Source organism: Pinus tabuliformis, chromosome 3_1, assembly GCF_031772625.1.
Source record: "Pinus tabuliformis cultivar Carrire ecotype Pingquan chromosome 3_1, CPIR1, whole genome shotgun sequence".
NCBI classification, from domain to species: Eukaryota; Viridiplantae; Streptophyta; class Pinopsida; order Pinales; family Pinaceae; genus Pinus; species Pinus tabuliformis.
In genome coordinates, this window is record NC_142301.1 from 569,479,501 (window position 1) to 569,505,609 (window position 26,109).

Below are 26,109 nucleotides of genomic sequence, written 5' to 3' on the forward strand. Positions count from 1 at the left end.
TTGGGTTCCCTTAGAAATCACTGTGTATTTGTGGTTTTTCTTATTGCATGTTGTTCTAAATTGTGAATTTCATTCTGCAAATCGGTAAAGTAGAATTATGTCTCTTGATTTTAGATTAAATTTCTTGAGCAATTGTAATTTCTATAAAATTTCTACACATCATCGCATGGTATTTATTATAAAAACTAATCAAAACACCAGAGCTTTCATCCTCATGATACAACACACGTATAAGTTTTACATAAAAGTTCAAGAATATTATCTTTTAATAATATAACTTTACAACAATCAACAAATTTCAAGGAATCATTCATCTTCCCATCACACTCCAAATTTCCAAAACCTCACCACCTATCTCTAAAAACCCTCTTAAACCAATGCATATAAGTCCTATTATTACAAAATCCCTCCCTACCATCCTAATTCATGAAATCATAATGTTATTATCCTGCCGCATGGCAGTTATTAGCATTCGTTAATGCGTTGAACTTTAAATAAATATCCTTTCACCAAAAATCAAATGCATACTTGTAATGTGAACTATATATATTATTACATTAAATTTAAATTTTATGAATTATGATGTTTAAATTTAAAAAAAATTATATATATATGATGATGATGATAGTGGTTACCGTCCACTGAGACCAAATTGGTCTATCCGACCTATAATATTTTTAATTTTTAATTGTCTGGCTCCTCGTCTTTCTTGGCGAGATTGGTGTTGTAGCTCTCTTTTTTTTCTCTACGATCTTCCAACTTCCTTTATCTTGCATCTCCTTCATCTCTTCTGGTTCTTGAGACAATGGTGTCTTAGCTTCGCGATCAATTGTGTTCGTCCTTTTGAAGAGGTTTGGTCTAGGAGATCTGCTTCGTTGTTAAATAAAGATTTATTTTGAACGATATTCGAATTCTCATATATTATTATTATTATTACATTTTATATATATATATATATATATATATATATATATATATATATATATATATATATATATATATATATATATATATATATATATATATATATATATATATATATATATATATTATTACATTAAATTTAAATTTTATGAATTATGATTGGTCAAGAGAGCTTAAGCTTTATTTGGTAATCATGTTCCGCTACTGGATGATGTTGTTGCCGCTGCTGTACCCCGAATCTTCAATGCACCTCAGTGGCTGTACTGTTTGTTTTTCATATGTGGCTATACTGTTTAGCTGTCCTGTTTGTTTATCTGCTCCAAGCCATTAATTTGCACCAACCCCCTCACATTATCATGCATTATGGTAAGTTATACATGAACAAATTGCCGTAAGTTGTAAATGAATAAATGGCATCCAGTACCTCCAAAATTGGCACTTTGACTAAATAAACAATTACAATTGCCGCCCGATAAACCGCAGCGAAATATAAACCTTTTTTTTTTTCAATAGGAAAAATCAGAATATATTATATTGAGAAAATATAAGGGTCTTGGTTACATGAAGACACATAGTCTTAATCTGAATATCAGAATGGAAGGCGCATGGCCACAGCCAGAATCCGAACTGGGGAAGTATCATGATGATTATATGGTGAGCCGAAAGGGCGCATATGACTGCGCAGAAAATACAGTAACATGGTGACCAAATAGAGAGCCAAACGAGCGCTTATGACTGCGCAATATAGAGTGAGAAAACATAATAAGAGATGAAAACCGGAACGCATATAAACACAGCCAGTGAATCAGAAGAGCATAGTTCGGTGCCATATGTGAAGAAACAAGCCCCGTAGCTGAATGAGATGCACGATACAAAAATGAACAGGGCTCGGTTAGAGAAACATATTGAGCCAATTAAATCTGAGAGGGCATTGACCCCATTATGGAAGGCAAAATGGAAGCCAGCGGCAGGCAGGAGGCCTGGAAGATGCACCTGTTCCTCCACGTCCAGATATTCCAGCATGTGAGACAGAACAGAGCCTGCCTTGTGGAACTTTGATTGCCCCACCAAGAAAACGCATCCAGGACAGAGGGGAAAACACGGTGAGGAAAACCAAAAAGCACAGAGAGATCATACCAGATTGCTTGGGAGGCGGGACATTGGAAAACATGTGGGAATTGGATTCAATCGCCTGAAGGCAAAGATGACATCTTCCAGGACCGTGCCAACCTTTTCTCTGTAAAACATCCCAGGAGAGGTTCTTATCATTGAAGAGAAGCCAAGAGAATAGGATGGTTTTGAGGGGGTAGAGGGCCTTCCAGAACTTAAACGGAAAAACAGCGGGATAGGGAGGGAGATCAGCGATTAAGACAGAGTAAATTTTCCGGACAGAGATGGGATGGATGGTGGAGTCAGTGGACCAAATGAGAGAGTATTTTGTGCCTAGTTGTAGGATCCCGAGGTGGGAGAAGCGTGCAGAGAAGGAAAGCCATAGGGGACGGAGAAGGGGAGGGATGGCCAGTTGAAGGTCGGTTTTCCATATTGGTTGAAGAGAGGACCAGGAGTCTATGAGAGAGTTCCATGTGAAGAAGCCTTTAGAATGAAAGAAAGAGAGTAGAGAGTGGGGAATCATGGATTCCAGATTGTATAGAGTTGGATCTATACCAATAAAGACACTGGAGCCCGAGAAAAGAGTCCACTTGAGGTACTTCCTGAAGAAAGGTTCGATTTTTTTGAAGCTGTTCCAAATGGGAGATCCATTCCGGATTCCAAGCGAAGATCTGTAGAACCAGTAAACCAAGGGGCGGCCCTTAAGATACTTTTGTCTAATCAAGAAGCTCCACGGACCGTTCCCAAAAAGGCCCCTGTGAAGAGATTTGCAAATGAGCGCCTTGCCAAAAAGGTGCATATCGAGGAGACCCCAGCCCCCCTTCTCCTTTGGACGAGAAATAGCGCCCATCTTCACCAAATGAATTTTAGAGGGGGAAGATCGACCACTCCACAAAAAGATGGCAGCTATGGATTTCATTTGTTTGATAACAGATAAAGGGAGGAGATAAAGGTGGCTCCAGTACACCGAGAGTTGAGTAAGGACTGTTTGAACCAAGATGTATCTGCCTGCAAGAGACAGAAAGCGCATTTCCCATCGAGAAATCTTGTGGAAGAAACGGTCCACCAACCAGGCCCAATCCATTCTATGATACCCCTTTGCTTTTAGACGGAAGCCCAGGTAGGTGAGGCCGTCCTTTATGAGGGCGAGATTGATTCCAAACCGGGCAGCAATCCACCGAGCCATATCAGGATTTGAATCGTTATGAAAAAGCACAGACTTCCCACAGTTGATCGAAAGGCCTGAAGTAGCCTGGAATCTTCTGAAAAGCATAAAGAGGCAGATCCAGGAAGGTTTGCAAAGCATGGCAAAAAGAAGGATGTCATCGACAAAGAAATTATGGGAGAGGGAAATATCTCTGCAGATACGAACCGGCTTGCATCTACCCTCGTCCACAGCATGATTGATTTGCGAGCTGAGGCAGTTCATAACCAAAATAAAAAGGAGCGGGGAGAGAGGGCATCCCTGGCGGAGCCCTCTCTCGGCGTGGAAGAAGGTGGAAGGAATGTCGTTAATAATTACTGAGAACTGTACAGATTCCACGCACGCCATGATCCAGCGGATAGCCATAGGCCTTAAGCCGATTTTAGCAAGAAGAATTTTGAGAAAACTCCAGTCGACACAGTCAAAGGCTTTTTTGAGGTCAATTTTAAGAGCTGCTGCATTAATATTCTTGGAGCAAATAGAATGGAGGCACTCCTGTGCCATAGCAACCGCATCCATGATAAGCCGGTCCTTGAGGAAGGTGTGCTGTTCTTTAGATATAAAAGAGTTAAGAACTTTCTTCAGTCTGTCTGCTATAATCTTGGAGATGATCTTATATAGGGAATTGCACAAAGAAATCGGCCTATACTCTCCAAAAGAGGAAGGATTTTCACACTTTGGAATTAAGGCAATAAAGGTAGCGGAGAGAGCGCTGTTGATACTGCCAGAATGACGGGACGCATCGACCATGCTGAGGAGATCTTTTTTGAAGAGATCGAAAAAATGGATAAAAAATTCCACCGGCCAGCCATCAGGACCGGGGCTCTTGTCTTTGCTAAAGGACTTAATAGTTGCCGAAAGTTCTTCCTCCGTGACAGGCCTGTAAAAAACATCGTTGGCGTCATCATCGAACATGACCGGAAGATATTCGACCGCCCAGAGAGCATCGTTAAGTTCACTGTGTTGCCTTGAATATTGCTGCCTGAAGAACCGAGTGGCCTCCGCAGAGATGTCATGCTGGGAGGAGAAGCATTGACCTTGGTCATTTTCAATCTTCCATATTGAATTTTTGGATCTGCGACCGTTTGCGAAATTGTGGAAAAAACGGGTGTTCCTGTCCCCGCTTTTGAGCCAAATGGCTCGACTTTTGAGCCGCCAAGTTGCTTCCTCTTTTAGGAGAAGAGCTTGTTTCTTTCTTTCAAGGGAGCTCATGAGGGAGGCCTTGTCGATCGTCCTTCCATTGATGTGAATAGAAGATGCAAGCCTGTTAATTTCTAATTTGATGTCGAGAAGGTCCTTTGCATCTTTTTGCTTCTTTGCATTCTGCCAAATCTTTGTTTTGTGTCTTAAAAGTTGAGTCTTGTCCCGGAAAGTTAGAAGAAAAGCATCCTGAGAATTGTTGATGTCCGCCCAGCTAGATTTTATGAATTCATTAAAGGATTCATCATGTAGATGTATGGAGTTGAATTTGAAAGAGTACCCCAATCTTCGATCCGCCTGAACCCAGTCGAGGAGAATGGGCTTGTGATCGGATGTAAGCTCCCCTCCGGTTTTAGCTTGCGGCATTCCCCATTTTTGGATAACACTGAAGTGTAAAAGAAAGCGGTCTATTCTTTTCGCTATGAAAGCGGAATCCAATCTGCCATTGTCCCAAGTGGGGGACATAAATTCAGGGCAAATGTCGACAAGGTTCCTGTTAAAAAATTCCTTCCTCATTCGGTCTGCCAGCCTGTCGACTGATTGGCCATGACCCCAGCATTCTTCTGGGCCTAGAGTAAGATTGAAATCACCTGCAATAAGCAACGAGTTAATGTCCAAAATACCTGTGGAGAACAAAGAGTCCCAAAAGAGGGATCTGTGCCTGTAAGGAGCGTATATGTTCAGCAAATGTAGAGTACTCGGGCGCCCCCTAATGGATGCAGAGAGAAGAATGCCTGCGGAGCATTTGAACGCCTTCGCCTTGATTGTAACAGGGTCCCACATGGATACCAATCCTTCGGAAAGACCTTCCGCATTAGTGGTAGCCATATGCCATGATGGAAGCATCTTGCGGAAAAAAGCAATGGATACCGAGCTGGGGTGCATTGTTTCTTGGATGAATATGATGGAGGGCCGAGCAGAGAGGAGAGTGTCCCTTAGAGCCAAAAATTTAGGGCCGGCTCCAAGGCCCCTGATGTTGTAAGAGATGATAAATGTCATTTGGAATGCTGGCCAGCCGAGCTTGCTCTAAGGGGCTGAGGAGGTGGAGACTCGAAAATAGGAACATCAACGAGGGGAAGGTTAGATAAACCCAGTTCAGAGGAAAAAGCCCGGCCTTTATAGTGGCGACTCCCACCACGGGTCTTCTTGCGGACTGTGATATTTTTGGCCGAGTTGGGACTAATAATGGGGAAGGATGGTTTATGAATTGTCAAAGGTTCCAGGATAGGAGGGTTACGGTTAAGCAGGTGTTCAATGTCGCTGTCAAGAGTGTTGACCGGGGAGTCCGATGGGGAATTGAAAGGGGTCGGGGAGAGTTGGGTTCCTTTCCCTTTTTGGGTGGCAGATAGGGAGGACGGGGAGGAGGAGATGATAATGGGATGGGAGCCGACTACAAAATCTGAGGCGTCCATGATCGGGGGAGCAGGGACCGGATCCTCTTCGAACTGTTCAGTGACTGGGGGGCTGTAAAAATCCGCCTTGGAAATGAGATGTGGAGAGGAAGGACCCGCCTCGGTTGCCCCTGGCGAAATAGGAGAGCTCCTAAAACCTGTAATAATTGGCGAATCCGGCCTGATCTGGGAGTCCTCTTGAGGGCTTCTGAAATCTGCGGATTTGAAGGTGAAATTTTCCTCTAGAGGATGATTTTTATTTTCTTGGGCGTAGAATTTGTAAGTAATTTTCTATTCTTTAAATAATATTTTTTTATGTAAAGTAGATTTAATTCTTTCAAAAATGCAAGACATTTTTGTAAATTTAATAATCTAAAATTATTTTATTTTTTAATTAAAAATTATTTCTTATAAAATCTTAATATTGCATTCTTTAAATTATGTTTTTAAATTTAAAAATGAAATTTTCTGTAACAGTTTTAAATTATATTTTTTCAAAATTTTGAAAAAAAAATAAGGGAAAAAAATATTGATAAATTTTTTTAAAAGTGATTTTAACTAATCTCCCATGAAATAGGAAAAATCATAGTTTAAAACCATAGTTTTGGTTGTTGATACAATATAGTCTAAATATTTCATGTATTTTCAATAACATTTTTCTGCCTGTAATAATACAATTTAAAACATAAAATATTTGAGACATTTTTCTGCGTTTAATAATACAATTTAAAACATAGAATATTCGAGATCTTATGAAAAATCAGATCATTGAATTATAATGAAATAATTAAAAAAATTATTCATTATTACACAATTCAAATATTTATAAAAATTTTTAGAAGGTTGAATTTATTTATATAATCAAAAATACATTTTAAATGAGTAAAAATCACAATCTCACATAAAATCATTAAATTTTTAAAATAAAATTTAAAATCATTAAATTAAATTAAATTAAAACAAAAAATACCAAAAAGATAATTTCAAACTTAATAAAAATCCTCCTATAAAATTCAATAAAAAAAAGTATATTCCACTAACAATACTTTCACTACTAATGGACTTTTTAGGTGGCACAGGGAAGTAAACTGGTTGAAGTTCACCAGTTTACCACCACTAACCTAGCTTGATTTTGACGGTGTGGCTCAAGTGGAGAGCTCTTTGCCAACAATTTTGTATCTTGCTTTTTTTCTCTCAGATTTTTATTAACATATTTTTGTGGTATTTTAGTTTTTTCCTCTCAATTTTTTTACTCACATATTTTTGGCTCTAACTAGCTATATTATCGTTGCCTCTCCATTTTCACTATCTCGCCCATTGGCAATTTAATTCCTCGCATTAAACAACTTAAACAATTTAGATACATATAAAGCATAGAACATTCGAATTAGTTATATTATATTTTATTTTGTTTGTTAAATAAGGTTTCTATTCTATATTTTATTTTTATTTTTATTTTGAATGAAGAAAAATATCTTTTTAATTTTTAATGAATAAGAAAAATATTTCCACATTCTTGTTTATAAAAAATTTATAAATAAAAATATTTATTGTACTAATTAAATTGTTTTTCCAAAAACAATTATATTCTTGATTCAAAAATTAAAATATTGTTAAAAACATTATTCTAACCGTTATATTGTGTATTATTAATTCATACATATAGAGAGTAAGAGAAAATTTTCAATATAAAGAATCTAAAACTTGTTTGCTTAATTGGTGTGTCTAAGTAATGACATATATGAATTTTATGAATTAAGAATGTTTATTTTCTTTGTTTGAATGACCCATAAGGCTTTCAATTTTATGGTCTACATAGAAAAAGTAATCACCAATTGAGCTACCCTATTTTATAGTCCTTGTTCAAATATAGGAGTTGGTTCATATCTTTCAAAATTTAATATTTAAACTATGTGACATGAAACACTAGCTGTGTGGTCATGTGGCCTTGTTAAATAACCTTTTTAATTCTATTTTGAATAATAAAAGCCCTGCAATAATTTGGCATCTTTTATATTTACTTTTTTAATAATAACTCTAAGAATTCTTCATTGGTGTAAACAATTTTTTCATATCAATTTTAGAAAGCTCTTGAGTCTTAGGAGGACATATTTGTTTAAGAAGTTATATTCACATTTAGAAGCATTAATGATTATTCTTTAAAGTGATCGAAAAAATGCTATTTAGGAGCTCATTCAACACCATATTACAAGGTATTTGGATTTAATACTCACAAGGCATTTGTATTTAATAGTTTGTATCTGAATTATATAGTCTAATTTAAATAACTTTAAATTCAATGGTATGAAATCAATTAAATTCCCTATAATATTTTCGTGTCATATTAAGTGTAGTACACACTATACACCTCCTCACAAATAGCCTAGTTTGGAATCCAAAAGTTAACTAGTGTGAAACTAGAAGCCTTCTTCAGTAAAAACACAATTAATGCATGTTGGAATACTTTACTTTCTATTATGAACAAAACTATTGAGTGACTTCTTGAAACATAGGAGTGAACTTGATGCATTATAACCCCAACAATATATAATAATATAAAGTAAGTGTGTGTATATATATGGATAGAATCCATCTTGTTCTATGAATTAAACTCAACCTCCATTAACCCAGGCAACGTGGGCATTAACCCATATTCCTTCCTTGCTTTCCAAGAAGGAAACCACTAGAGGCACATCTTCCACCCTTACCAATCACTCAAACAAATTGGATTTGGTTATAGCTTCCACCATGACCTTGCTTCCCTATGAAAAGAGCATATATATGGCAACATGGCCTAGGTCCACACAATTTTCAGTAATATGAATGCCCCTGAACTCTTGCACTATAATTCTCATCATCATCTCTATGGTCACTTTGTTCGATGTGTATGTATGAGCCTCGATGTCAGCAATCCCCCTAGGAATCTACTTAGGTTGATGATGCGAGCACTGTCGCCGCCAGACAAACCTCTTGACAAACTCTTTGCTAAACAAAAATTCTCCTCTATATTTCACTTGGAAAATATTTTCCCACTTTTCATCGGAGTTCTATGTGAGGGTGGAATAGTTTGAGTCTGTCACTCCTACATTGTTTATCACAATATGGAGGGGTCAAATATGTTAGTTTGACAACGAATTAGTAGATTTAGGTAAATGTAAATAGACAGTTTTGTAACGAATAATTAGTTATGTAACGATAGTTGGTGATAAAACTATCATTTGCCCGTGAAATGTAAAGCAGAGAAAATCATTGTTGAATGACAAAGTCCAATCCAATTCAGTTTCTTATTCAGTTTCTTGTCTTCATTAATCTGTTGATTCTCTGTGTCTTTTTTTCCTTCATTTGTACAACAAGTGGTATCAGAGCTCGAGGGCCGAGCGATTGGGCGTGAAGGCACTGAGAAGAACCTGCGCTGAGACTGTGTGACCTGCGCTGAGACGCTGAGAAGACCAGCAACGCTGAGGACGTGAAGACCCTGCGTGAATGTGCGTTGACGGCTGAGAAACAAATCCTCTACGTTAAAAGGAATTATGATGCCAAGCTCTATATTCTAAGTCGGTGCGATCAACTGCCACTCTCTGTAATTTCTGTCAAATCATCAAAATTTCAGGTCTGTGGGTCGCAGAAATACGAAAGCCAAATCAATTTGTAATAGAAATTCTGTGAGTCAGCTCCGGGGAAGAGAAAATTTGCGAGAGAATACAAATCATGGGAGCCTCTGATGCAATCCATGATTGAAAGACAGTTCAAACACCAAGACGATTGAAGAACCAGCGTGTTTCCCATCTCTGCGTCCAGAAGCTTGGAAGCTGCTCACTGCCCCCGTCGAGCAGAACCAGAGTGCCCTCGCATTCGGTGGTCGAGGAAGAAGGAGGAGGCGTGTTTGCTGCCACAGTTGCAGCCAGAAGTGCTGCCAGATCTGCGCGTGCAAGAGTGACTTGCCTGTGTGCAAAGCCAGAGCCACGTGAAGAGGAACCCCATCAAGCTGCTGCTGCCTGTTGAACCCGGGCATTTATTAAAATTTCCAGAACTGTTTTTTATTTTCAGCAGATTTTTTGTTTTGAAACAAAACAACAGATTGAAATATTGAAATCAAATCAAGTTTTTAAAAAAAAAAGTTGTGGTTTTTTTTATATACAAGTTGGAGGAAAAAAAAGGGTTCAGGAAGGGTTTCATTGTTTGTTTAAATCACCAGAGGCTAATATTATTTTTTTAAAAAAGCAAAAACCCTAGAAAGACTGAAACCCTAGGAAGACGGAAAAATGGCCAAGATGTCAAATGCAAGATTCGAGGTGGAGAAATTCACCGGAAAGAGCAATTTTGCTCTTTGGAAACTGAAGGTTAAGGATCTTCTTGTGCAACAAGGGTTGCACAAGGCATTGGATGGGTTAACTAAGAAACCTACAACCATGACTACTTCAGACTGGGAGGACTTGGATGCCCAAGCTCTTAGTACCATCCGGTTATGCCTAGCATATGAAGTTCTCTTCAACATTGTTGAAGAGACTATGGCGTCAGGATTGTGGGAAAAACTTGAAAAACTCTATATGACAAAATCGTTAACCAACAGAATTTATTTGAAACGATAGTTATACAGTCTTCGAATGAAAGAAGGTTCAAACATTGCAGAACATTTGAATGTTTTTAATACACTAATTTGTCAATTAACAGATATGGAAGTCAAGATACAGGAAGAAGATAAAGCCATAACCTTGCTGTGTTCTCTGCCTGAATCATGGGATCACTTCGTAACTTCAATCAGTTTCAGCTCTGCTGATTCTTTGAAGTTTGAATCAGTCGTGGGAGCTCTTCTATTTGAAGAAGTACGAAGGAAATCCAGCACTGAAACAGCTGCATCAGAAGCCATGGTCGCTAGAGGACGCTCAAAGGAAAGAGGAGAAAAACCAAGGGGGTCTTCCAGGTCGAAATCGAAGGGCAAGAAGTGTAAGGCAAAATGTTGGAACTGCGGTAAAGTTGGACACTTGAAGAAGGACTGTTGGAAACAGAAGGAATCCGAAAACCCGAAGAACGAAGCGAATCAGGCTGATTCAGGTATGGTAGACGAAGTTTTATCTGCTAAAGAATTGTGTATGATAGATGAAACTTCACCTGAATGTAATGTCTCTCAGAGTTTTGATAGCTGGCTGTTAGACTCTGGTGCTTCGCATCACATGTGCCCACATAGAAATTGGTTTACTTTGTATGAAAATGTAAACGGTAGTTCTGTGTTTATGGGTAACAATATGTCATGTCAGACTGTTGGGATGGGAGATATCAGGATTAAGATGTATGATAACACAGTTAGGACATTAACTAGTGTTAGACATGTACCTGATTTGAAGAAAAATTTAATCTCTTTGGGAGTGTTGGATTCAGATGGTTATAAGTTTACAGGTCAGGATGGCGTCTTGAAAGTCTTCAAAGGTGCCCTTATGGTTATGAAGGCAGAAAAGGTCGAAAATCCTTATAGGTTAAAAGGAAGTACTCAGGTTGGTGAAGCAGCGGTTGCGTCAGAAAAGGAAGAAGCAGGTACTCGTCTGTGGCATCAGCGTTTGGGTCATAGAGAAAGGTCTTCACATACTGATGAAACGTAAATCTCTTCCCGGTCTGAAATCCTTGAATTTAGATTTTTGTAAACATTGTGTGTATGGAAAACAGTGTAAACAGAGATTTAAAGTTGGCAATCATAATAGTAAAGATGTTTTAGACTACATTCATTCTGATCTGTGGGGGCCTTCCCCTGTTGTGTCATATGGAGGTGCATTGTATTTTTTAACGTTCATTGATGATTACTCTCGTAGAGTTTGGGTCTATATGCTAAAAAGGAAAGCTGATGTATTAAATGTCTTTAAACAATTTAAAGTAATGGTAGAGAAAAGAACAGGCAAATCTATTAAATTTCTAAGAACTAAGAATGGTGGTGAGTTCACTTCTGTTGAATTTGAACAATATTGTAAGGATGAGGGCATTGTTAGACACAAAACTGCTGTTTATACTCAGCAAAATGGTGTTGTTGAGCGTATGAATCGGACTCTTATGGAAAGAGCCAGAAGCATGATCAGCAATGCTAACTTGCAAAAGGAGTTGTGGGCAGAAGCAGTATCTACTGCTTGTTATTTAGTTAATAGGTCCCCTTCAGTAGCAATTGATTGTAAAATTCCTGAAGAAGTTTGGACAGGTCAGTCTTGTGACTATTCTCATTTGAGGATATTTGGCTGTGATGCTTATTCTCTTATTCCAAAAAATCAGCGTTCAAAATTAGATCCAAAGTCGAAATGTTATGTCTTTGTTGGGTATGACTATGCAGTGAAAGGATATAGGTTGTGGGATCCTACATTGCGGAAGATAGTCATTAGTAGAGATGTAACATTTGATGAATGCTCTTTGTTAAAATCAAATGTTGAAAGAATTGAACAGGAACAGGTATCGCCGAGTCAACAAGTTCAGTTGGAGGCTAGATCTTTCGGTGACAGTCGAAAGGAAGAAGAGACTTCTGGAGACAAAGGTGTTGAAGACATAAAGGAAGCCGTTGAAGCTTCTGAACCAGTGCAAGTTTCTAAACCAGTTCAGCAACCAGTCGCTCTAAGAAGGTCTACAAGGGAAAGGAAAACTCCCAAAAGGTATGAAGATTCTGCTTCATCTGTTGCTTTGGTTACTGAAGCTGGGGAACCTTCTTGTTATCAGGAAGCAGTAGATGATACAGATAGCGAGAAATGGAAAATGGCTATGGAAGAAGAAATGGACTCCTTAGCCAAAAACAATACCTGGGATCTTGTAGAGCTTCCTGAAGGGAGAAGTGTTGTTGGATGTAAATGGCTCTTCAAGCTGAAACGGAAAGTTGATGGTAGTATTGAAAGGTATAAGGCGAGACTGGTAGCAAAAGGGTATTCTCAGGTTGAAGTTAGATGTTAAAACAGCTTTTCTACATGGTGATTTGAACGAAGAGATATATATGGAACAACCAGAAGGTTTTGTACGAGGTCGCAGCAGAAGATTAGTTTGCAAGCTCAGGAAATCATTGTATGGTCTGAGGCAGTCTCCCAGACAATGGTACAAGAAGTTTGATTCCTTCATGGTGAGCCAGAACTTTATAAGAAGTGAGTATGATCATTGTGTGTACTTCAAAAGTTTCAATGGCATATTCATTATCTTAGCTTTGTATGTTGACGATATGCTTATTGCAAGCAAAAGCATGGAAGAGATCAACAGGTTAAAGGCTCAACTCTCTAGGACGTTTGATATGAAGGATCTTGGAGCAGCAAAACATATCTTGGGCATGGCGATACACAGAGACAGGAAAAATGGTAAGCTTTGGTTGTCACAGCAGAAGTATGTGGAGAAGGTACTTGAAAAGTTCTCTATGAATAATGTGAAACCTATTAATGTTCCTTTAGCTTCCCATTTTAAGCTTTCTTCGGTTTTGAGTCCTAGAGCTGATGAAGAAAAGCAGTATATGTCTCATGTACCATATGCAAACGCTGTAGGAAACTTAATGTATGCGATGGTATCTACAAGACCTGACATTTCACATGCAATTGGAGTTGTCAGCAGGTTCATGGCAAATCCAGGTAAAGAACAGTGGCAAGCAGTGAAATGGGTGCTTCGATATCTAAGAGGCACAAGTGACCATTGCATCGTCTTTAATGGTAGTGAAGGATCAGTTTGCGGATATGTAGATGCGGACTATGCAGGTGATTTGGACAAAAGAAGATCTACTACAGGTTATGTCTTTACTCTTGCAGGTGGAGCAATTAGTTGGATGTCAAAGCTTCAAGAAACAGTTGCGTTGTCCACTACCGAAGCTGAATATATAGCTACTTCAGATGCCAGTAAAGAAGCAATCTGGTTAAAGGGTCTGCTCGATGAGATTGGAAGGACGCAAGAGAAAGTGAATGTACTTTGTGACAGTCAAAGCGCTATTCACTTGGCTACAAACCCTGCCTATCACAGCAGAACCAAGCACATTGATGTAAGGTATCATTTTCTGAGACATGTGTTCGATGGCGGAAAAGTAGCTCTTAAAAAGGTCCATACACGAGAAAATTGTGCAGACATATTCACAAAGCCAGTTACAGTAGAGAAGCTGCGGTGGTGTTTAGCTTCTCTTGGCTTGCAGGAAAGATGATGAATGGGAAAATTGTTGTCAAGGTGGAGTTTGTTAGTTTGACAACGAATTAGTAGATTTAGGTAAATGTAAATAGACAGTTTTGTAACGAATAATTATTTATGTAATGATAGTTGGTGATAGAACTATCATTTGCCCGTGAAATGTAAAAGCAGAGAAAATCATTGTTGAATGACAAAGTCCAATCCAATTCAGTTTCTTATTCAGTTTCTTGTCTTCATTAATCTGTTGATTCTCTGTGTCTTTTTTTCCTTCATTTGTACAACAAAATATGTGCTTATCCAAGTTAGATAACTAGGTAACCTAGGAGGGCTAGGTGACATCGACTCTATGGATAATTTCCTGAACACCATCACCTAAAGAATCCAAGTTATAGATTATGGAAGCCGCCTCCTGTGAGGTGGCTTGGTTTGAGGATTAATGTATAACCACTTTGGCTTCTTTCTCTTCCAAATGGAGGTAATCTCCATACCAATCCCCCTAGAGGAACTTGTTGCAATGACCACTCCTCCTTCCATTTCCATTGTCATCCTTAGCTTCTACTTCTCTAGCATCATCTTGAGGGATACATATAAAATAATCGCACATTCACTTTAACAAACAAATCACCAATATGAAATATAACATATATAAAACCAAGTGATAATGTCCTGATATAGATAAGGGTGCAATACATCATTCATTACTATCGTGAAAGTGCTTGGTGCATTGCATATACAAAATGGCATGTCTAACCACACGTACAAACCTTGTCTAGTTTCGAAGGTGGTATTTAAGGTGTCTTCTTCCTTGACTTGCACCTAATGATACCCTAATTTTAAATCTAGCTTGTTGAAACATTTTTCTTTCTACAACTAATCTAATAGATAATCAATCCTAGGAAGGAGGTACCTATTATTAAGTGTAATATTTGTTAACACTTAATAATATGCACATTCTGCAAGTCCCATCCTTCTTTAGAAAAATTATGATGTTCAACCCACAAGGTGAGGTACTTGGTCAAATCACACCATATTTCAGCAACTTCTCCTTCACTTCACTTACTTTCTAAATAGACTACCTATGGAGAATCAAGTTACATTTATATCTCATGATTCATTTTCCTCTTGGGTGGTATCCCTTTAGGCTATTAGAACACTCCATTATATGCCTATAGAAAATATTCTAGTTGATATCTCTATTCATTAGTACAACTCTCCAAGGATGCCTTTTCCCTTATTAACTCCTCACTAGACAATAAAACATATTTCTTGCAAGAAATATTTATTTTTTCATTTTGCTAATAGTTACTAGTAAAATCTTTGACTTTCCCTTATGCATGTTGGTGATGAAGGCTTTTTTTACTTAATGAGGTTGTATTATCTAGCTCTCTATGTTAATATCTCATCCCTCATGTACATATAAGAAATATCAAACAAAAATCTACATACATTAAGTGGAACTACATGCAATTCTACTTCATCAATAAAACCAACATTGATATCAAATTCAAATTTACATTGTTTAGTTACATTTATATATACCTCCTTGTTGACCCATCCCTATGAATATGGGTTTTGATGGCCATGAACCTTCGATCCATGTTTGTTGACCATATCCATTGCTATGTTATTTGGTTGTGAACTTAAGTTGAATATAACGTCAAACTTTTCCTTCTTGACATGTATCTTTATGTGGAAGATTTTGGTCATCTCATTCTCTTCCCTTTGACGAATGATACTAAAGTTCACCCGCTTCTACACTAATGTGTATATAATATTATCATCCATGTCAAAATTATTTTCCATCCAGTTACTCAAATATGTGGCTATGATATTTTTATTCTTTGTATCCTTCTTACGGTTCTTCAAGTTGAGCTCTAGATGTAATTTCTAACACTTCTCCTCTATGTTACCATTAATGTTGCAATCATTGTAGGGGTTGCTAGAATTTTTTCACTAGTGTGTTGTGGTTTTTGTCTTGTTTTGCTTACCCCATTTCTATTTCTTCTTCCCCTCCTTGGAAACTTCTCGATGATCATTCTATTTTGAAAGGCTTGACCACCCTTTTTTTTTTGCCTATGTTTTCCAAAAATTGTTCTTGCACACACACCTTTTCCACCATTCTAGGTTTGAATATCACCACTTTCTTTTGTAGATGGTTGTGTAAACTTGTTAGATACTTGATGACTACATATGGGTTCTAAAGAGAAATACCCCTCATTTTTCCATCTTTAATTATGTGGTAATACCTATATACACTCTACTCCTATCTCTAACTGGAGTAATGTCACTGCATCAATTGGTCCTCTACTCACCCGATAGGGTATAATTGGGACTTTAAGAGAGTTTTAAAATATTCCCACCTAGTTACTAAAGGATACCCCTCTAGTGTAAGAATTTCCATGTGGATTTCTTGTCAATTCAAGGCATGACCCTCTAATTTAAATGAGTAAATGATTTTTTTGTTCCTTAATTATGTGGTGAACACTAAAGTAAACCTCCCACTGTTGCAATCAATGAGTTAATTTCGAAGCATCAATCTCACCTTGATATAGCTTGATGTCAACCTTTGCTTCCATCTTGAAAATGGAATGTGAATGTTTCATGATGCTTAAAATCGACTCCTTTTTTTGAGTTCTTCCTTGGAATCCTCCTCTAGTTCTTCTTGATCCCATGATTTTCACTTTGATCAAACCTTTGAGTTGGAATCTCCACCTTGACTGATTCCAAGCTTGTTTTCCAGAGTCACCATAAGGATGCTCATACACATATGATATATGTGACCTATGCTTCTAGCCTTGAGAATATCTCCTACTTGAGGGTTATTATAAATATATTAATCGGCCATGGCTGGGGTTTTATGAGTTCCTTCTCAAACTATTTCTTGGATCCCCTATGAATTTCCAAAAAATTCTGAAAGAATCCTACTTTAATACCAATATGATCTATAAACTACCATGGATATTACACTAGATAGTTCGTCACAATAAATATATTTAAATAAACCAAAATATATAAGGGTTATTTCCTTTTAGATTCTATATATATATATATATATATATATATATATATATATATATATATTTTTTTTTTTTTTTCATGCACACAATAGATAAAATGTGAAAATTAGAGAACGAAAAAACTCAATAAAAAACCAATCACAATGAACACTGTGAACTACTCTAAAAATTCCTTAGAGGAGAAATCCCAACTAGAAGGTGAGGTTGCTCTACTCTGTTTTTTCTGGAAGGGAAATGAAGCAATTACAAAGGGGAAGTCACTCTCTACGTAGTTACTCGAGACATATGGTCCACGGGTCACCACATAACACAAACCTCCTTTGTTTTTGTTCTCTCTCTACCCACTCCCAGCTAATCCTCTCTAATATGGAACATAAATTCAAGCAAATAGAATGGAATCCATTTTCCTCTTGGTTTCCCAATTATAACATAGCACAATAGCCAACTAGGGGTTAAGTTTAACTCCATTAACTCTCAAATAAAGTTACAAACTTGTCCTTTCTAGGGTTATATTCTAACCTTCACATGGCTAACCTACTTTCCATGAGTGCCACGGGTTGACATGGCATCCTCTCGTATTATGGTAGCAATCATGATAGATCAACTTCTGGGAGGCATAACTTTTGCATACAGACTACAATTAACATGATTATTGCACTGCTGAAAATGTTTTCAAGTGTAGAACAACACCACGTGGTATGACACTTACGCAAAAACATATATAAAAATAAATAAATAAATTATTACTAAAAGGCACCATTTAAAGCCTCAAAATGGCCCTAGAAGGTTTTAGACACCAATTTTCCAAACTTGGTCTTCCTACTAAAACTATCTAAGTAAGTTGATTCTTTAATTTTTCCACTCTAAAAGCATTGATATGGATGAAAGATAATATAATGATCCAATCTAGAACATGAGTAAAAACAAGCAATGAGTAGTTACATCTTAATAGTCAATGATAATGGATGATTTCTCTCACCACAAAAAATGGGATGATCGGAGTAGATGAAGACTCACGAAAATGTTCTTCATTAGACTGAGGAACATAATCATAAAACACTTTGGGTATCCTTTTTCAGTAGAGGTAAATATAATATACTTGATATTGAATTAGAGATGGATCATCCATGATATTTAAATGATTCTAGCTCACAATAAGGTGAATCATTAGGTTATGTGAAACTAGGCTTAAGTAGATTCCTCCCTAATTTTTTACCCCTACTAAGTTAACAACTACACTCCATAAGTATAGTCAAACAACCAAAATTAGTTTTACCTCTTATTTTCAAGCTAGGGCTCATATTAATTCTAATCTATTCCCCAAAACATGAAGATATGAAAATGTGTATTTTATGTGCCCATAAGTATGTTCCTCGCATGACTATCATCCCTACTAAGTTAATATCCACATGCTTAACTATATTCAACCAAGTAAAAGCTTCCTTTTTTTAAAGATGGTAAAACCTATCGTAACTTAATGGTCAACTGGCAATGAGGACATTGATCCATAGCTTTTATCCATGAATGTGGGTTAACTCATCACCATTATTCAAGGAAACCCAAGGTAGCTAAAAAGACCCATTAGTGATCCATAGGGGGTTAGGCTCTCATTTTTTGTCAAATGCTATTGCGTCTTGTGTTGTTAACTTGTTTTCTTATGCTTAAGAAATATGAGCTCTTAGCCAATTAGAAGTAGTTTTAGGTCTTTCTCTAGGATGAATAGTAGTTACAACCTAGTTAATATTTGTAAGAAAACCAATATCCCCCTAGTGGTCATCCTTAAGGATACCTTAAATGGGGTTATGTGGTTTCTAATCATATCTATCCTTAGTCCCATACATAAGACTACATACCGCATCTTGTCATGGAGGGCCCAAAATGAATGTAACCTCTTATTTGCAATTTTGTTTTTCCTTTATTTTATTTTTCCCTTCTGTCTTATTTACATGTTTTTTTTTAAGAAAATTCCCAGAACCTATTACACTTGTCTATTTTAGAATAGGGCTTCAGAATTTTAATTTAATTATCAATAATTATTAGGTGGATTTTGGTGATTTAACCTTCACAAATTTTTCTAGAATATTCATAGTAATATTTGAATAAGAGGTTGAGATTTATCTCCAAAGTTTTTTGTCCTTTTAATTAAATTGATTAATTAAAAATATTTATATGAACAACTGTCATATGAAGTGAGTTAGTTTTTTTTGGGCATGTGGTATTGACAAGCCATGGTATTAGGCTAGGGTGTTGTAACGAAGCTTATTTACAAATTAAGAATCTCTTGTTAAAGTGGGTGTAAATTATCCATGGTTAAGAATCTTGTTCTAAGTTTTTATATATATATTAATTTATAATTGGTAATAATAATAATTTAAAATAAAGTTATAATTTGATATTTTTTAATCTTAAAAACATGAGATATATTATGATGTCATATTTTAATACTTATTATCGCTGCCTATCTATATTTTAACCATTTAATATACATGACTATGCTCATCATAACTCATTTATCAACTAAACATTTAATTTATATCCCTATCCTTATCATAACTCATTTATCAACTACCACTAACTAAAACCATCACTTACCATTATTTGTAAATACATAACCATCACTTACCATTATTTGTAAATACATACTATCACATCATCATGAATGCAAAAAAACACCAAACGTACTCAATAACATACTAATGGTTTATAAAGAGCTAGACCCCGGCCTAAATAATTTTCAAATGTTAACCTATCTCCTTGTCCTTTTATTTAAAAAAAAAACACGCCCATAAAAATGAATTAAATCTTCAAAATTCGAAAAGAATTTAACAAATCAATCCACCTACCAGTGTAGCCACATGATATCCAGAGACGCCTTATCCTTATTCTTATCCGCGAGCTAATTGCATATTAATTTTTGATTTGTTGCAAAACACATAACGATATGTAGTTTATGTGGTCAAATGAACACTTTCAAATATGAGGCGTACGCGATGTATTTATTTCAAATTCTCTTCACGTGGATGTGGCCGGGCCCCTTACATTAAACGAAGTGGACACATGGCACCCTCCGGACCATTCGGCGGGACACAGATTCGATCTATCGACGGACTATTTCAAACCCTTCCAACTTGACATATGCACCCTTTCGATTCCTTCCTGCTCTCAGCCTTCCAACTCCATATGCAAATATGGTCAAACTGGGTTGCGGCAAATGTGCAGGTCTGCTGGCTGTCAGCGTGTTATTTCATTTACACGTTGTTATTGCTCAACCAGGTGAGTATTTCTATCTTTGTAAACAATCCACTCCAAAGCTCATACGGCCGCGAATTGTTGAGTCTTTGAAATTCTGTTTATTTATTAGTGCTCATAAATCGTTTCATGTTTATGTATTACTTTTTTTCAAGATATTCTTTGATGCAGCAGGATTTCTCAGTATCGATTGCGGAGGCCAAACAGACCATACCGCAGAAAACAACATAACTTGGGTAACTGATGTTAATTACATAGGGGACGTCGGTGAGACAGCATACATAGGGGATGCCTCCCAGCAAGCTTACGGTACTTTCATCCAATACCTACGCTACTTCCCACAGCCTCTCAACAAATCTTGTTATCACTTGCCTGTGGCTCCCAATGTGCCTTACCTCTTAAGGTTATGGTTTGCCGTTGGAAATTACACAGGATTTCAAAAATCCTCAACCTTCGCTTTCTCTTTCTCTATTGAGACCTTGGGTAGGTTGGCTGTGCGAAAGATACCAATCAGAAACCTGACAATTATGAGTCCATTCTACTATGAGAAAGTCTTGGTTAGTTCTGGTAGAGTGCTATATGTTTGCTTGATCAGAACCTCGGAGAATAACGATCCCTTCATCTCTGCTATCGAATTGAGGACACTCCGCCGTGGCATGTATCGACAGGCTATGCCAGGAACAATGTTGCGTATCCAATCAAGATTTGCGTTAAATGCTGCAGATTCATTGATCAGGTAATTGTTTAGAGTTCATATGTTTCACTCCATAAAATCTAAAACTCCTACACGAAGTAGAGTTTTTAAAGAGCAGCTAGCACAACCAAGTGATGCTTTCTATATGGAACATAACTTTTGATGGACTACTGTTGTGTAGCTGTGATAACTTTTTTGACGGTACTCTGAATATCTTTGGATGGTGAATTAAGCAGGTATCCCCAAGACGAGTTCGACCGCCTGTGGTTCAGTCTTCAAACCGGAGAAGCCAGTAATGTATCGTCGCAACAGTTCATTTCAACAAACAATACCCAAGACTTCCCTCCATCTGTAGTGATGCAAACGGCGTATGTATCCAGCATTCCATCGATAAATCTCACTCTCGGTGGAGCAGAAGGGACCAGATCATTACTGGTCTTATATTTTGCAGAAGTAGAGCGGCTGAATATAACTGAAACGAGATCTTTTTCCGTTTATATAAATAATCAATTAAGATCTGAAGCCGTTACTCTGGTGCGAAACTATTCGGCCATAGAGCTAGCATTCTCGAGCACCCCCGATATGAATGTGACAATTGTGCGGACAACGAATTCGACCCTTGATCCTATACTCAACTCTGTGGAGTATTACGGGATGATTGATACGGAACCGCCAACCTATTTAGAAGATAGTAGGTAACCTTTACCTATAATACTACTTATAATGAAATTGATGATAAAAGCCTAACTAACTGGTGTTTGAAATTGCTGAACCAAGTAGTGTTTGCCCTGCAGTTGAGGCTCTTGTCGCTATCAAATCAAACTTCGACAAAAAAAGCTGGATTTCTGATCCTTGTTACGTAATCCCCTGGGACGGAATAGGCTGTGATAAAAGCTCTTCCGTTATAAGGATTTCAGAAATGTAAGCTCAATGCTCATTTTTACGTTTTTCTATTTTTTAGCTCAAACTGCAGGAACTTACGAATTCATCTCGTTTTCAGCAATTTGTCGGGAATGAATCTTACTGGATCAATACCTCAGAGTATTGGACGATTGACTGCATTAGTTAACGTGTAAGTGGAATTCTACAATGTAATGCTCGCCAATCTTTGTATCTACGATGTAATCCTCAAATAAATACACAAATGCTCATATCTTGAACAATCATTAAGAATTGTTGGTTAAAAGTATCCGTTCATAAGAATCCCCTTAGGATTATGCAGATCGAAACATGACTTGTCTTGTTCACTAAACCGATTTATCCATTCATGTTGAAATTAGCAGGTCACTTGACAATAATCAACTGACGGGACCCTTGCCAAACTTTTCTAGTTTAACTATGCTGGAGCGACTGTAAGTGATTTCTTATGAACATTAACGCTCACCTGAGCCAATTATGTGATTTAAACGAACCGGATAGATCTCTATTACAAATAAGGTTGCAGTGATTTTGTTGGCTTGTTGTGCAGACATCTAGAAAACAACAACTTGAGCGGCAGTCTTCCTGAGTGGCTATCTGAACTCAAAAACCTTAAAGAGCTGTACGTCTCTCTGCTGCTTCTTCTGCTAGCTTCTGAACAATAGTAAAAAGAATTAATTACTAACAACTTATAAGAATATCCTTTTTATCATGGCTGATTCAGCACTAAAGTAAAAACAAATTAATTCAGGATGAACCTGGTTCGAAACTTCTACCATAACTTAATGATATAATTAATCAGAAAAACAATTTCATAAACAAATTAATTACTAACATTCTATAGCAATTCTTTTCTGATCATGGCCACAGGTTTATAGAGAACAATAATTTTACTGGTGTAATTCCTGTGCAACTTCTCAAAAAGCCTTCACTGAAACTCAAGTAATTCAATATCTTATTTATTGTATTCGCACAAAATTTCTGTATCTATATATTGATGTTGAGTAGTTTCAATACACACAAATTCACTAAAAATATCTTTATCTTTCTTTCTTACTGCAGCTACTTTGGGAACCATGACCTCTGCATCCATATGCAAAGGGGGAAATGCATCGTGTCTGATTCAAGAAAAGACAAAGCGAGTATTGTCCTCGGAACAGCCATAAGCGGAGCTGCAATAATGGTTTTACTGGTGATGGTGTGCATTGCTGTACATCGGAAGAAATTTAGGGAAAAGAAGTGTTTTAGCAAAGGTCAGGGAATAATTTAATTTTGGCTAGAATATTCAAATATGCAATATCCATTGAGTCTTCCCTATGAAACTACTTATAACTGCTTTTATATTTAAACAATTGCAGACTACTTGATGACTATGGCACCAAATCCAACGGTGTCCAACGCCTTCAGTTTGAAAGAGATGATCAAAGCCACACAAAAATTTAGTCAGAAGATAGGGCAAGGGGGTTTCGGATCAGTGTTCTTTGGTAAATTGCCGGGAGGGAAAGAGATAGCGGTAAAAGTGCTCTCCCTCTTCTCCAAACAAGGAATTCACGAGTTCCAGAATGAGGTAATTCAGAGATTCTTAAAACTTAGGGACATGATTTAATTTCTACATTTTTCTAATGACATGGTTTACAATCATATGAAAATTGAAAATGATTCTCTTCACTTGAATAACAGGTTGATCTTCTTTCTAGAGTTCATCATAAGAACTTGGTATCCTTACTTGGCTACTGTAATGAATCTAAAGAACTTATGCTTATTTACGAACACATGTCCGGAGGGTCTCTAAGAGACCATCTATACGGTAAATAGCTGAGCTATATTGTTTAAGTCATTTGCTGCAACTTAGCTGCAACTTATATATCAATGCTTAAAAATCTCTAATTAATTTCAAATTTCTTTTCCAGGTCCAAAAGCCGGAACTTCCGAACTAAATTGGAAAACAAGGCTCAAAATAGCATTAGATGCAGCGCAAGGTAGCTCTTTAAATAATTTTAATTAAAGTAAAATTGTGTGATGGAGATGCAGGTTCATTTTGATCTATAATTAATCTTTCAAAGGATAAATCGTGATTAACTATATTTCTCATGTTATTCAATTGCTATTTCTATTTGAAGGATTGGAATACCTGCACTTAGGTTGCACCCCACAGATAATTCACAGGGATGTTAAGACAGCCAACATACTTTTAGACTCCAATTTGAAAGCAAAACTTGCAGATTTCGGTCTTTCAAGGATGGCAATTGATGAGGAAGCGACTCATGTTACCACTACGGTGAAAGGAACGGCGGGTTACCTCGATCCAGAGTAATGACTTACCTTGCCCTCTATATTAAATATGCTTCAGACTGAAAAACCACATTAAATGTGATAGGCATACGTCAAACTATAGTGCAATTCCATTTTTGTTTGGAATGTTTTCACAGGTATTTTCGCACTCAAAAGTTGACAGAGAGGAGCGATGTCTATAGTTTTGGAGTGGTCCTGTTAGAAATCCTTTGCGGCAGACCACCCATAAATCCAAATCTACCTGAGGATGAAATAAATCTCATTGAATGGGTAAGGAATAGGATTATATTTAATGAGGGATTCAGAATATACAATTATTAACGAATTAACAACAGGATTTTTTATTTTCAAGTGCACTTTCTGCCACAGATTCAAGAACATAATTTATGAGTTTCAAGTGCATTTTCTACGACAGACTCCCAATAATTATATTTGGGCCTCATTTACAGGTGAAACCGTATGTGGAGAATGGAAGTGCCGAGGAGATAGCAGAGGTCATAGACGGGAGGTTGGGTGGTAACTACGATTTGAAATCAATCACTGGTATTGCCAAAGTAGCAGTTAGATGTGTGGAGGCTAAACCATCGTCCAGGCCGAGTGTGAGTGAAGTAGTAGCAGATATAAAAGAGGCCATCATACATGAGAATGAGAATAATGCTCCTCTTCCAAATCCTGAGGTAATTGGTATAGAATGTGGAGATTTGCAGTGCATGCCGGGCTGTTCACAGGTGGATGCCATGGCATGGGGAGACAACAGCTCCAACCTCCCCAGTGAAGGAAGATGATTGAAACGTCAAACATACATTAAGAATCTGCAGTGGAGAGAAGTCGAAGTTAATCTTCGCTTTATTCGCATCTCCTTCCATAATAATTGTCCGTAAGATAATTTGCTTCTCTCTTGTCCATTTAACATTCGTGACACCAATTGGCTTGCATTTGGGATCTTACCTTGCATGAAACCCACAGGCATGCATTGTGGATCTTATTTTGTATGCCAGGAAGCTTTACACTGAAAGCAAAGCTGTCCAATAGTTTTCTTTTTCTTTTAAATTCAATTGCCATGTCGAAAATTAATACACCATCTTTTTTTTTTTCTGTCAAGGGTATATAATCTAGTACTTATTTATTGTTCAATAAAAGGCCCACCCCTTTCATAAATTATCGAATGTTCAACTGAACTGATCTCGATACCACTAATTATAATTCAGTGTTCCATTAAATGAGGAAAGTCATCGTTGATTTATCTGCCTATCCACCGAAACCATGTTACAATGTAATTTATAAAAATCCTAAATTTCCCTGAGATGTCTTGTTAGTTTACACAGTATTTCATAAAAACGTAAATTTACATAAATATCATAAATTTCCATGACATATCTCCTTAATTTACATCGTATTTCATAAAAACGTAAAATTTCCACTTAGAGGAGATACGTCTTTATTATGTAACTGCTTGCGCAGTGACATGGAGTATCCATGCCGTGCTATTAGTCACTGCCGTACATATTATTTTCGGCCTGTTCAATTTTTTTTTATCGATCTCTAATATTAGATTAAAATTTACACTTTCTTAGGACGAGGTGGAGGAATTGGCTGTCACTCTTACGACGAGGTGGAGGAATTATTTACACTTTCTTAGGACGAGGTGGAGGAATTAATTACACTTTCTTAGGACGAGGGGGAGGAATTATTTACACTTTCTTAGGACTAGGTGGAGGAATTTGCTGTCAAAAGTGACTGGAATTCAGGCAAAAAAATTTCAAAAAAATTTGTAGAGGCAGTGTTTGAATTGTGTTTTTGATGGTGGAAATGGATTCAGCACCATCAAAACGTTTAGGACACCTAAAATTTTGAAGTTTAACAACTATAACTTGGATTTACGAAAATCCTTGCCGGATTTTCTCTAAATATAACCGGAATTTCCATAACTTTCCAGCCAACTCCTATGCCTTGTCAGACTATGCATTTCTTATGCGGTGAGCTCAGCCTCCAACGCCAGGG

At 37.0% G+C, this 26,109-nt stretch overlaps 1 protein-coding gene across 2 annotated transcripts; it reads left to right on the forward strand.

Annotated features, from left to right (window-relative positions):
• The first annotated feature begins 20,084 nt into the window (after positions 1-20,084).
• Positions 20,085-25,213, forward strand: LOC149188267 (putative LRR receptor-like serine/threonine-protein kinase At1g67720). 2 transcript variants are annotated; one of them, XM_089411628.1, is made up of 15 exons: positions 20,085-20,228; positions 20,379-20,940; positions 21,135-21,589; positions 21,693-21,819; positions 21,899-21,970; positions 22,182-22,250; positions 22,367-22,438; positions 22,687-22,758; positions 22,879-23,069; positions 23,175-23,383; positions 23,497-23,623; positions 23,727-23,795; positions 23,937-24,126; positions 24,246-24,378; positions 24,558-25,213. In XM_089411628.1, the coding sequence occupies exons 1-15, from the start codon at positions 20,144-20,146 to the stop codon at positions 24,891-24,893; spliced, it is 2,769 nt and encodes a 922-aa protein (XP_089267754.1). In that variant the 5' UTR covers positions 20,085-20,143; the 3' UTR covers positions 24,894-25,213. The 2 variants fall into 2 exon arrangements, with proteins under 2 accessions (XP_089267754.1, XP_089267753.1); XM_089411627.1 differs by having other exon boundaries at positions 20,087-20,228; positions 20,376-20,940.
• Positions 25,214-26,109: the final 896 nt, after the last annotated feature.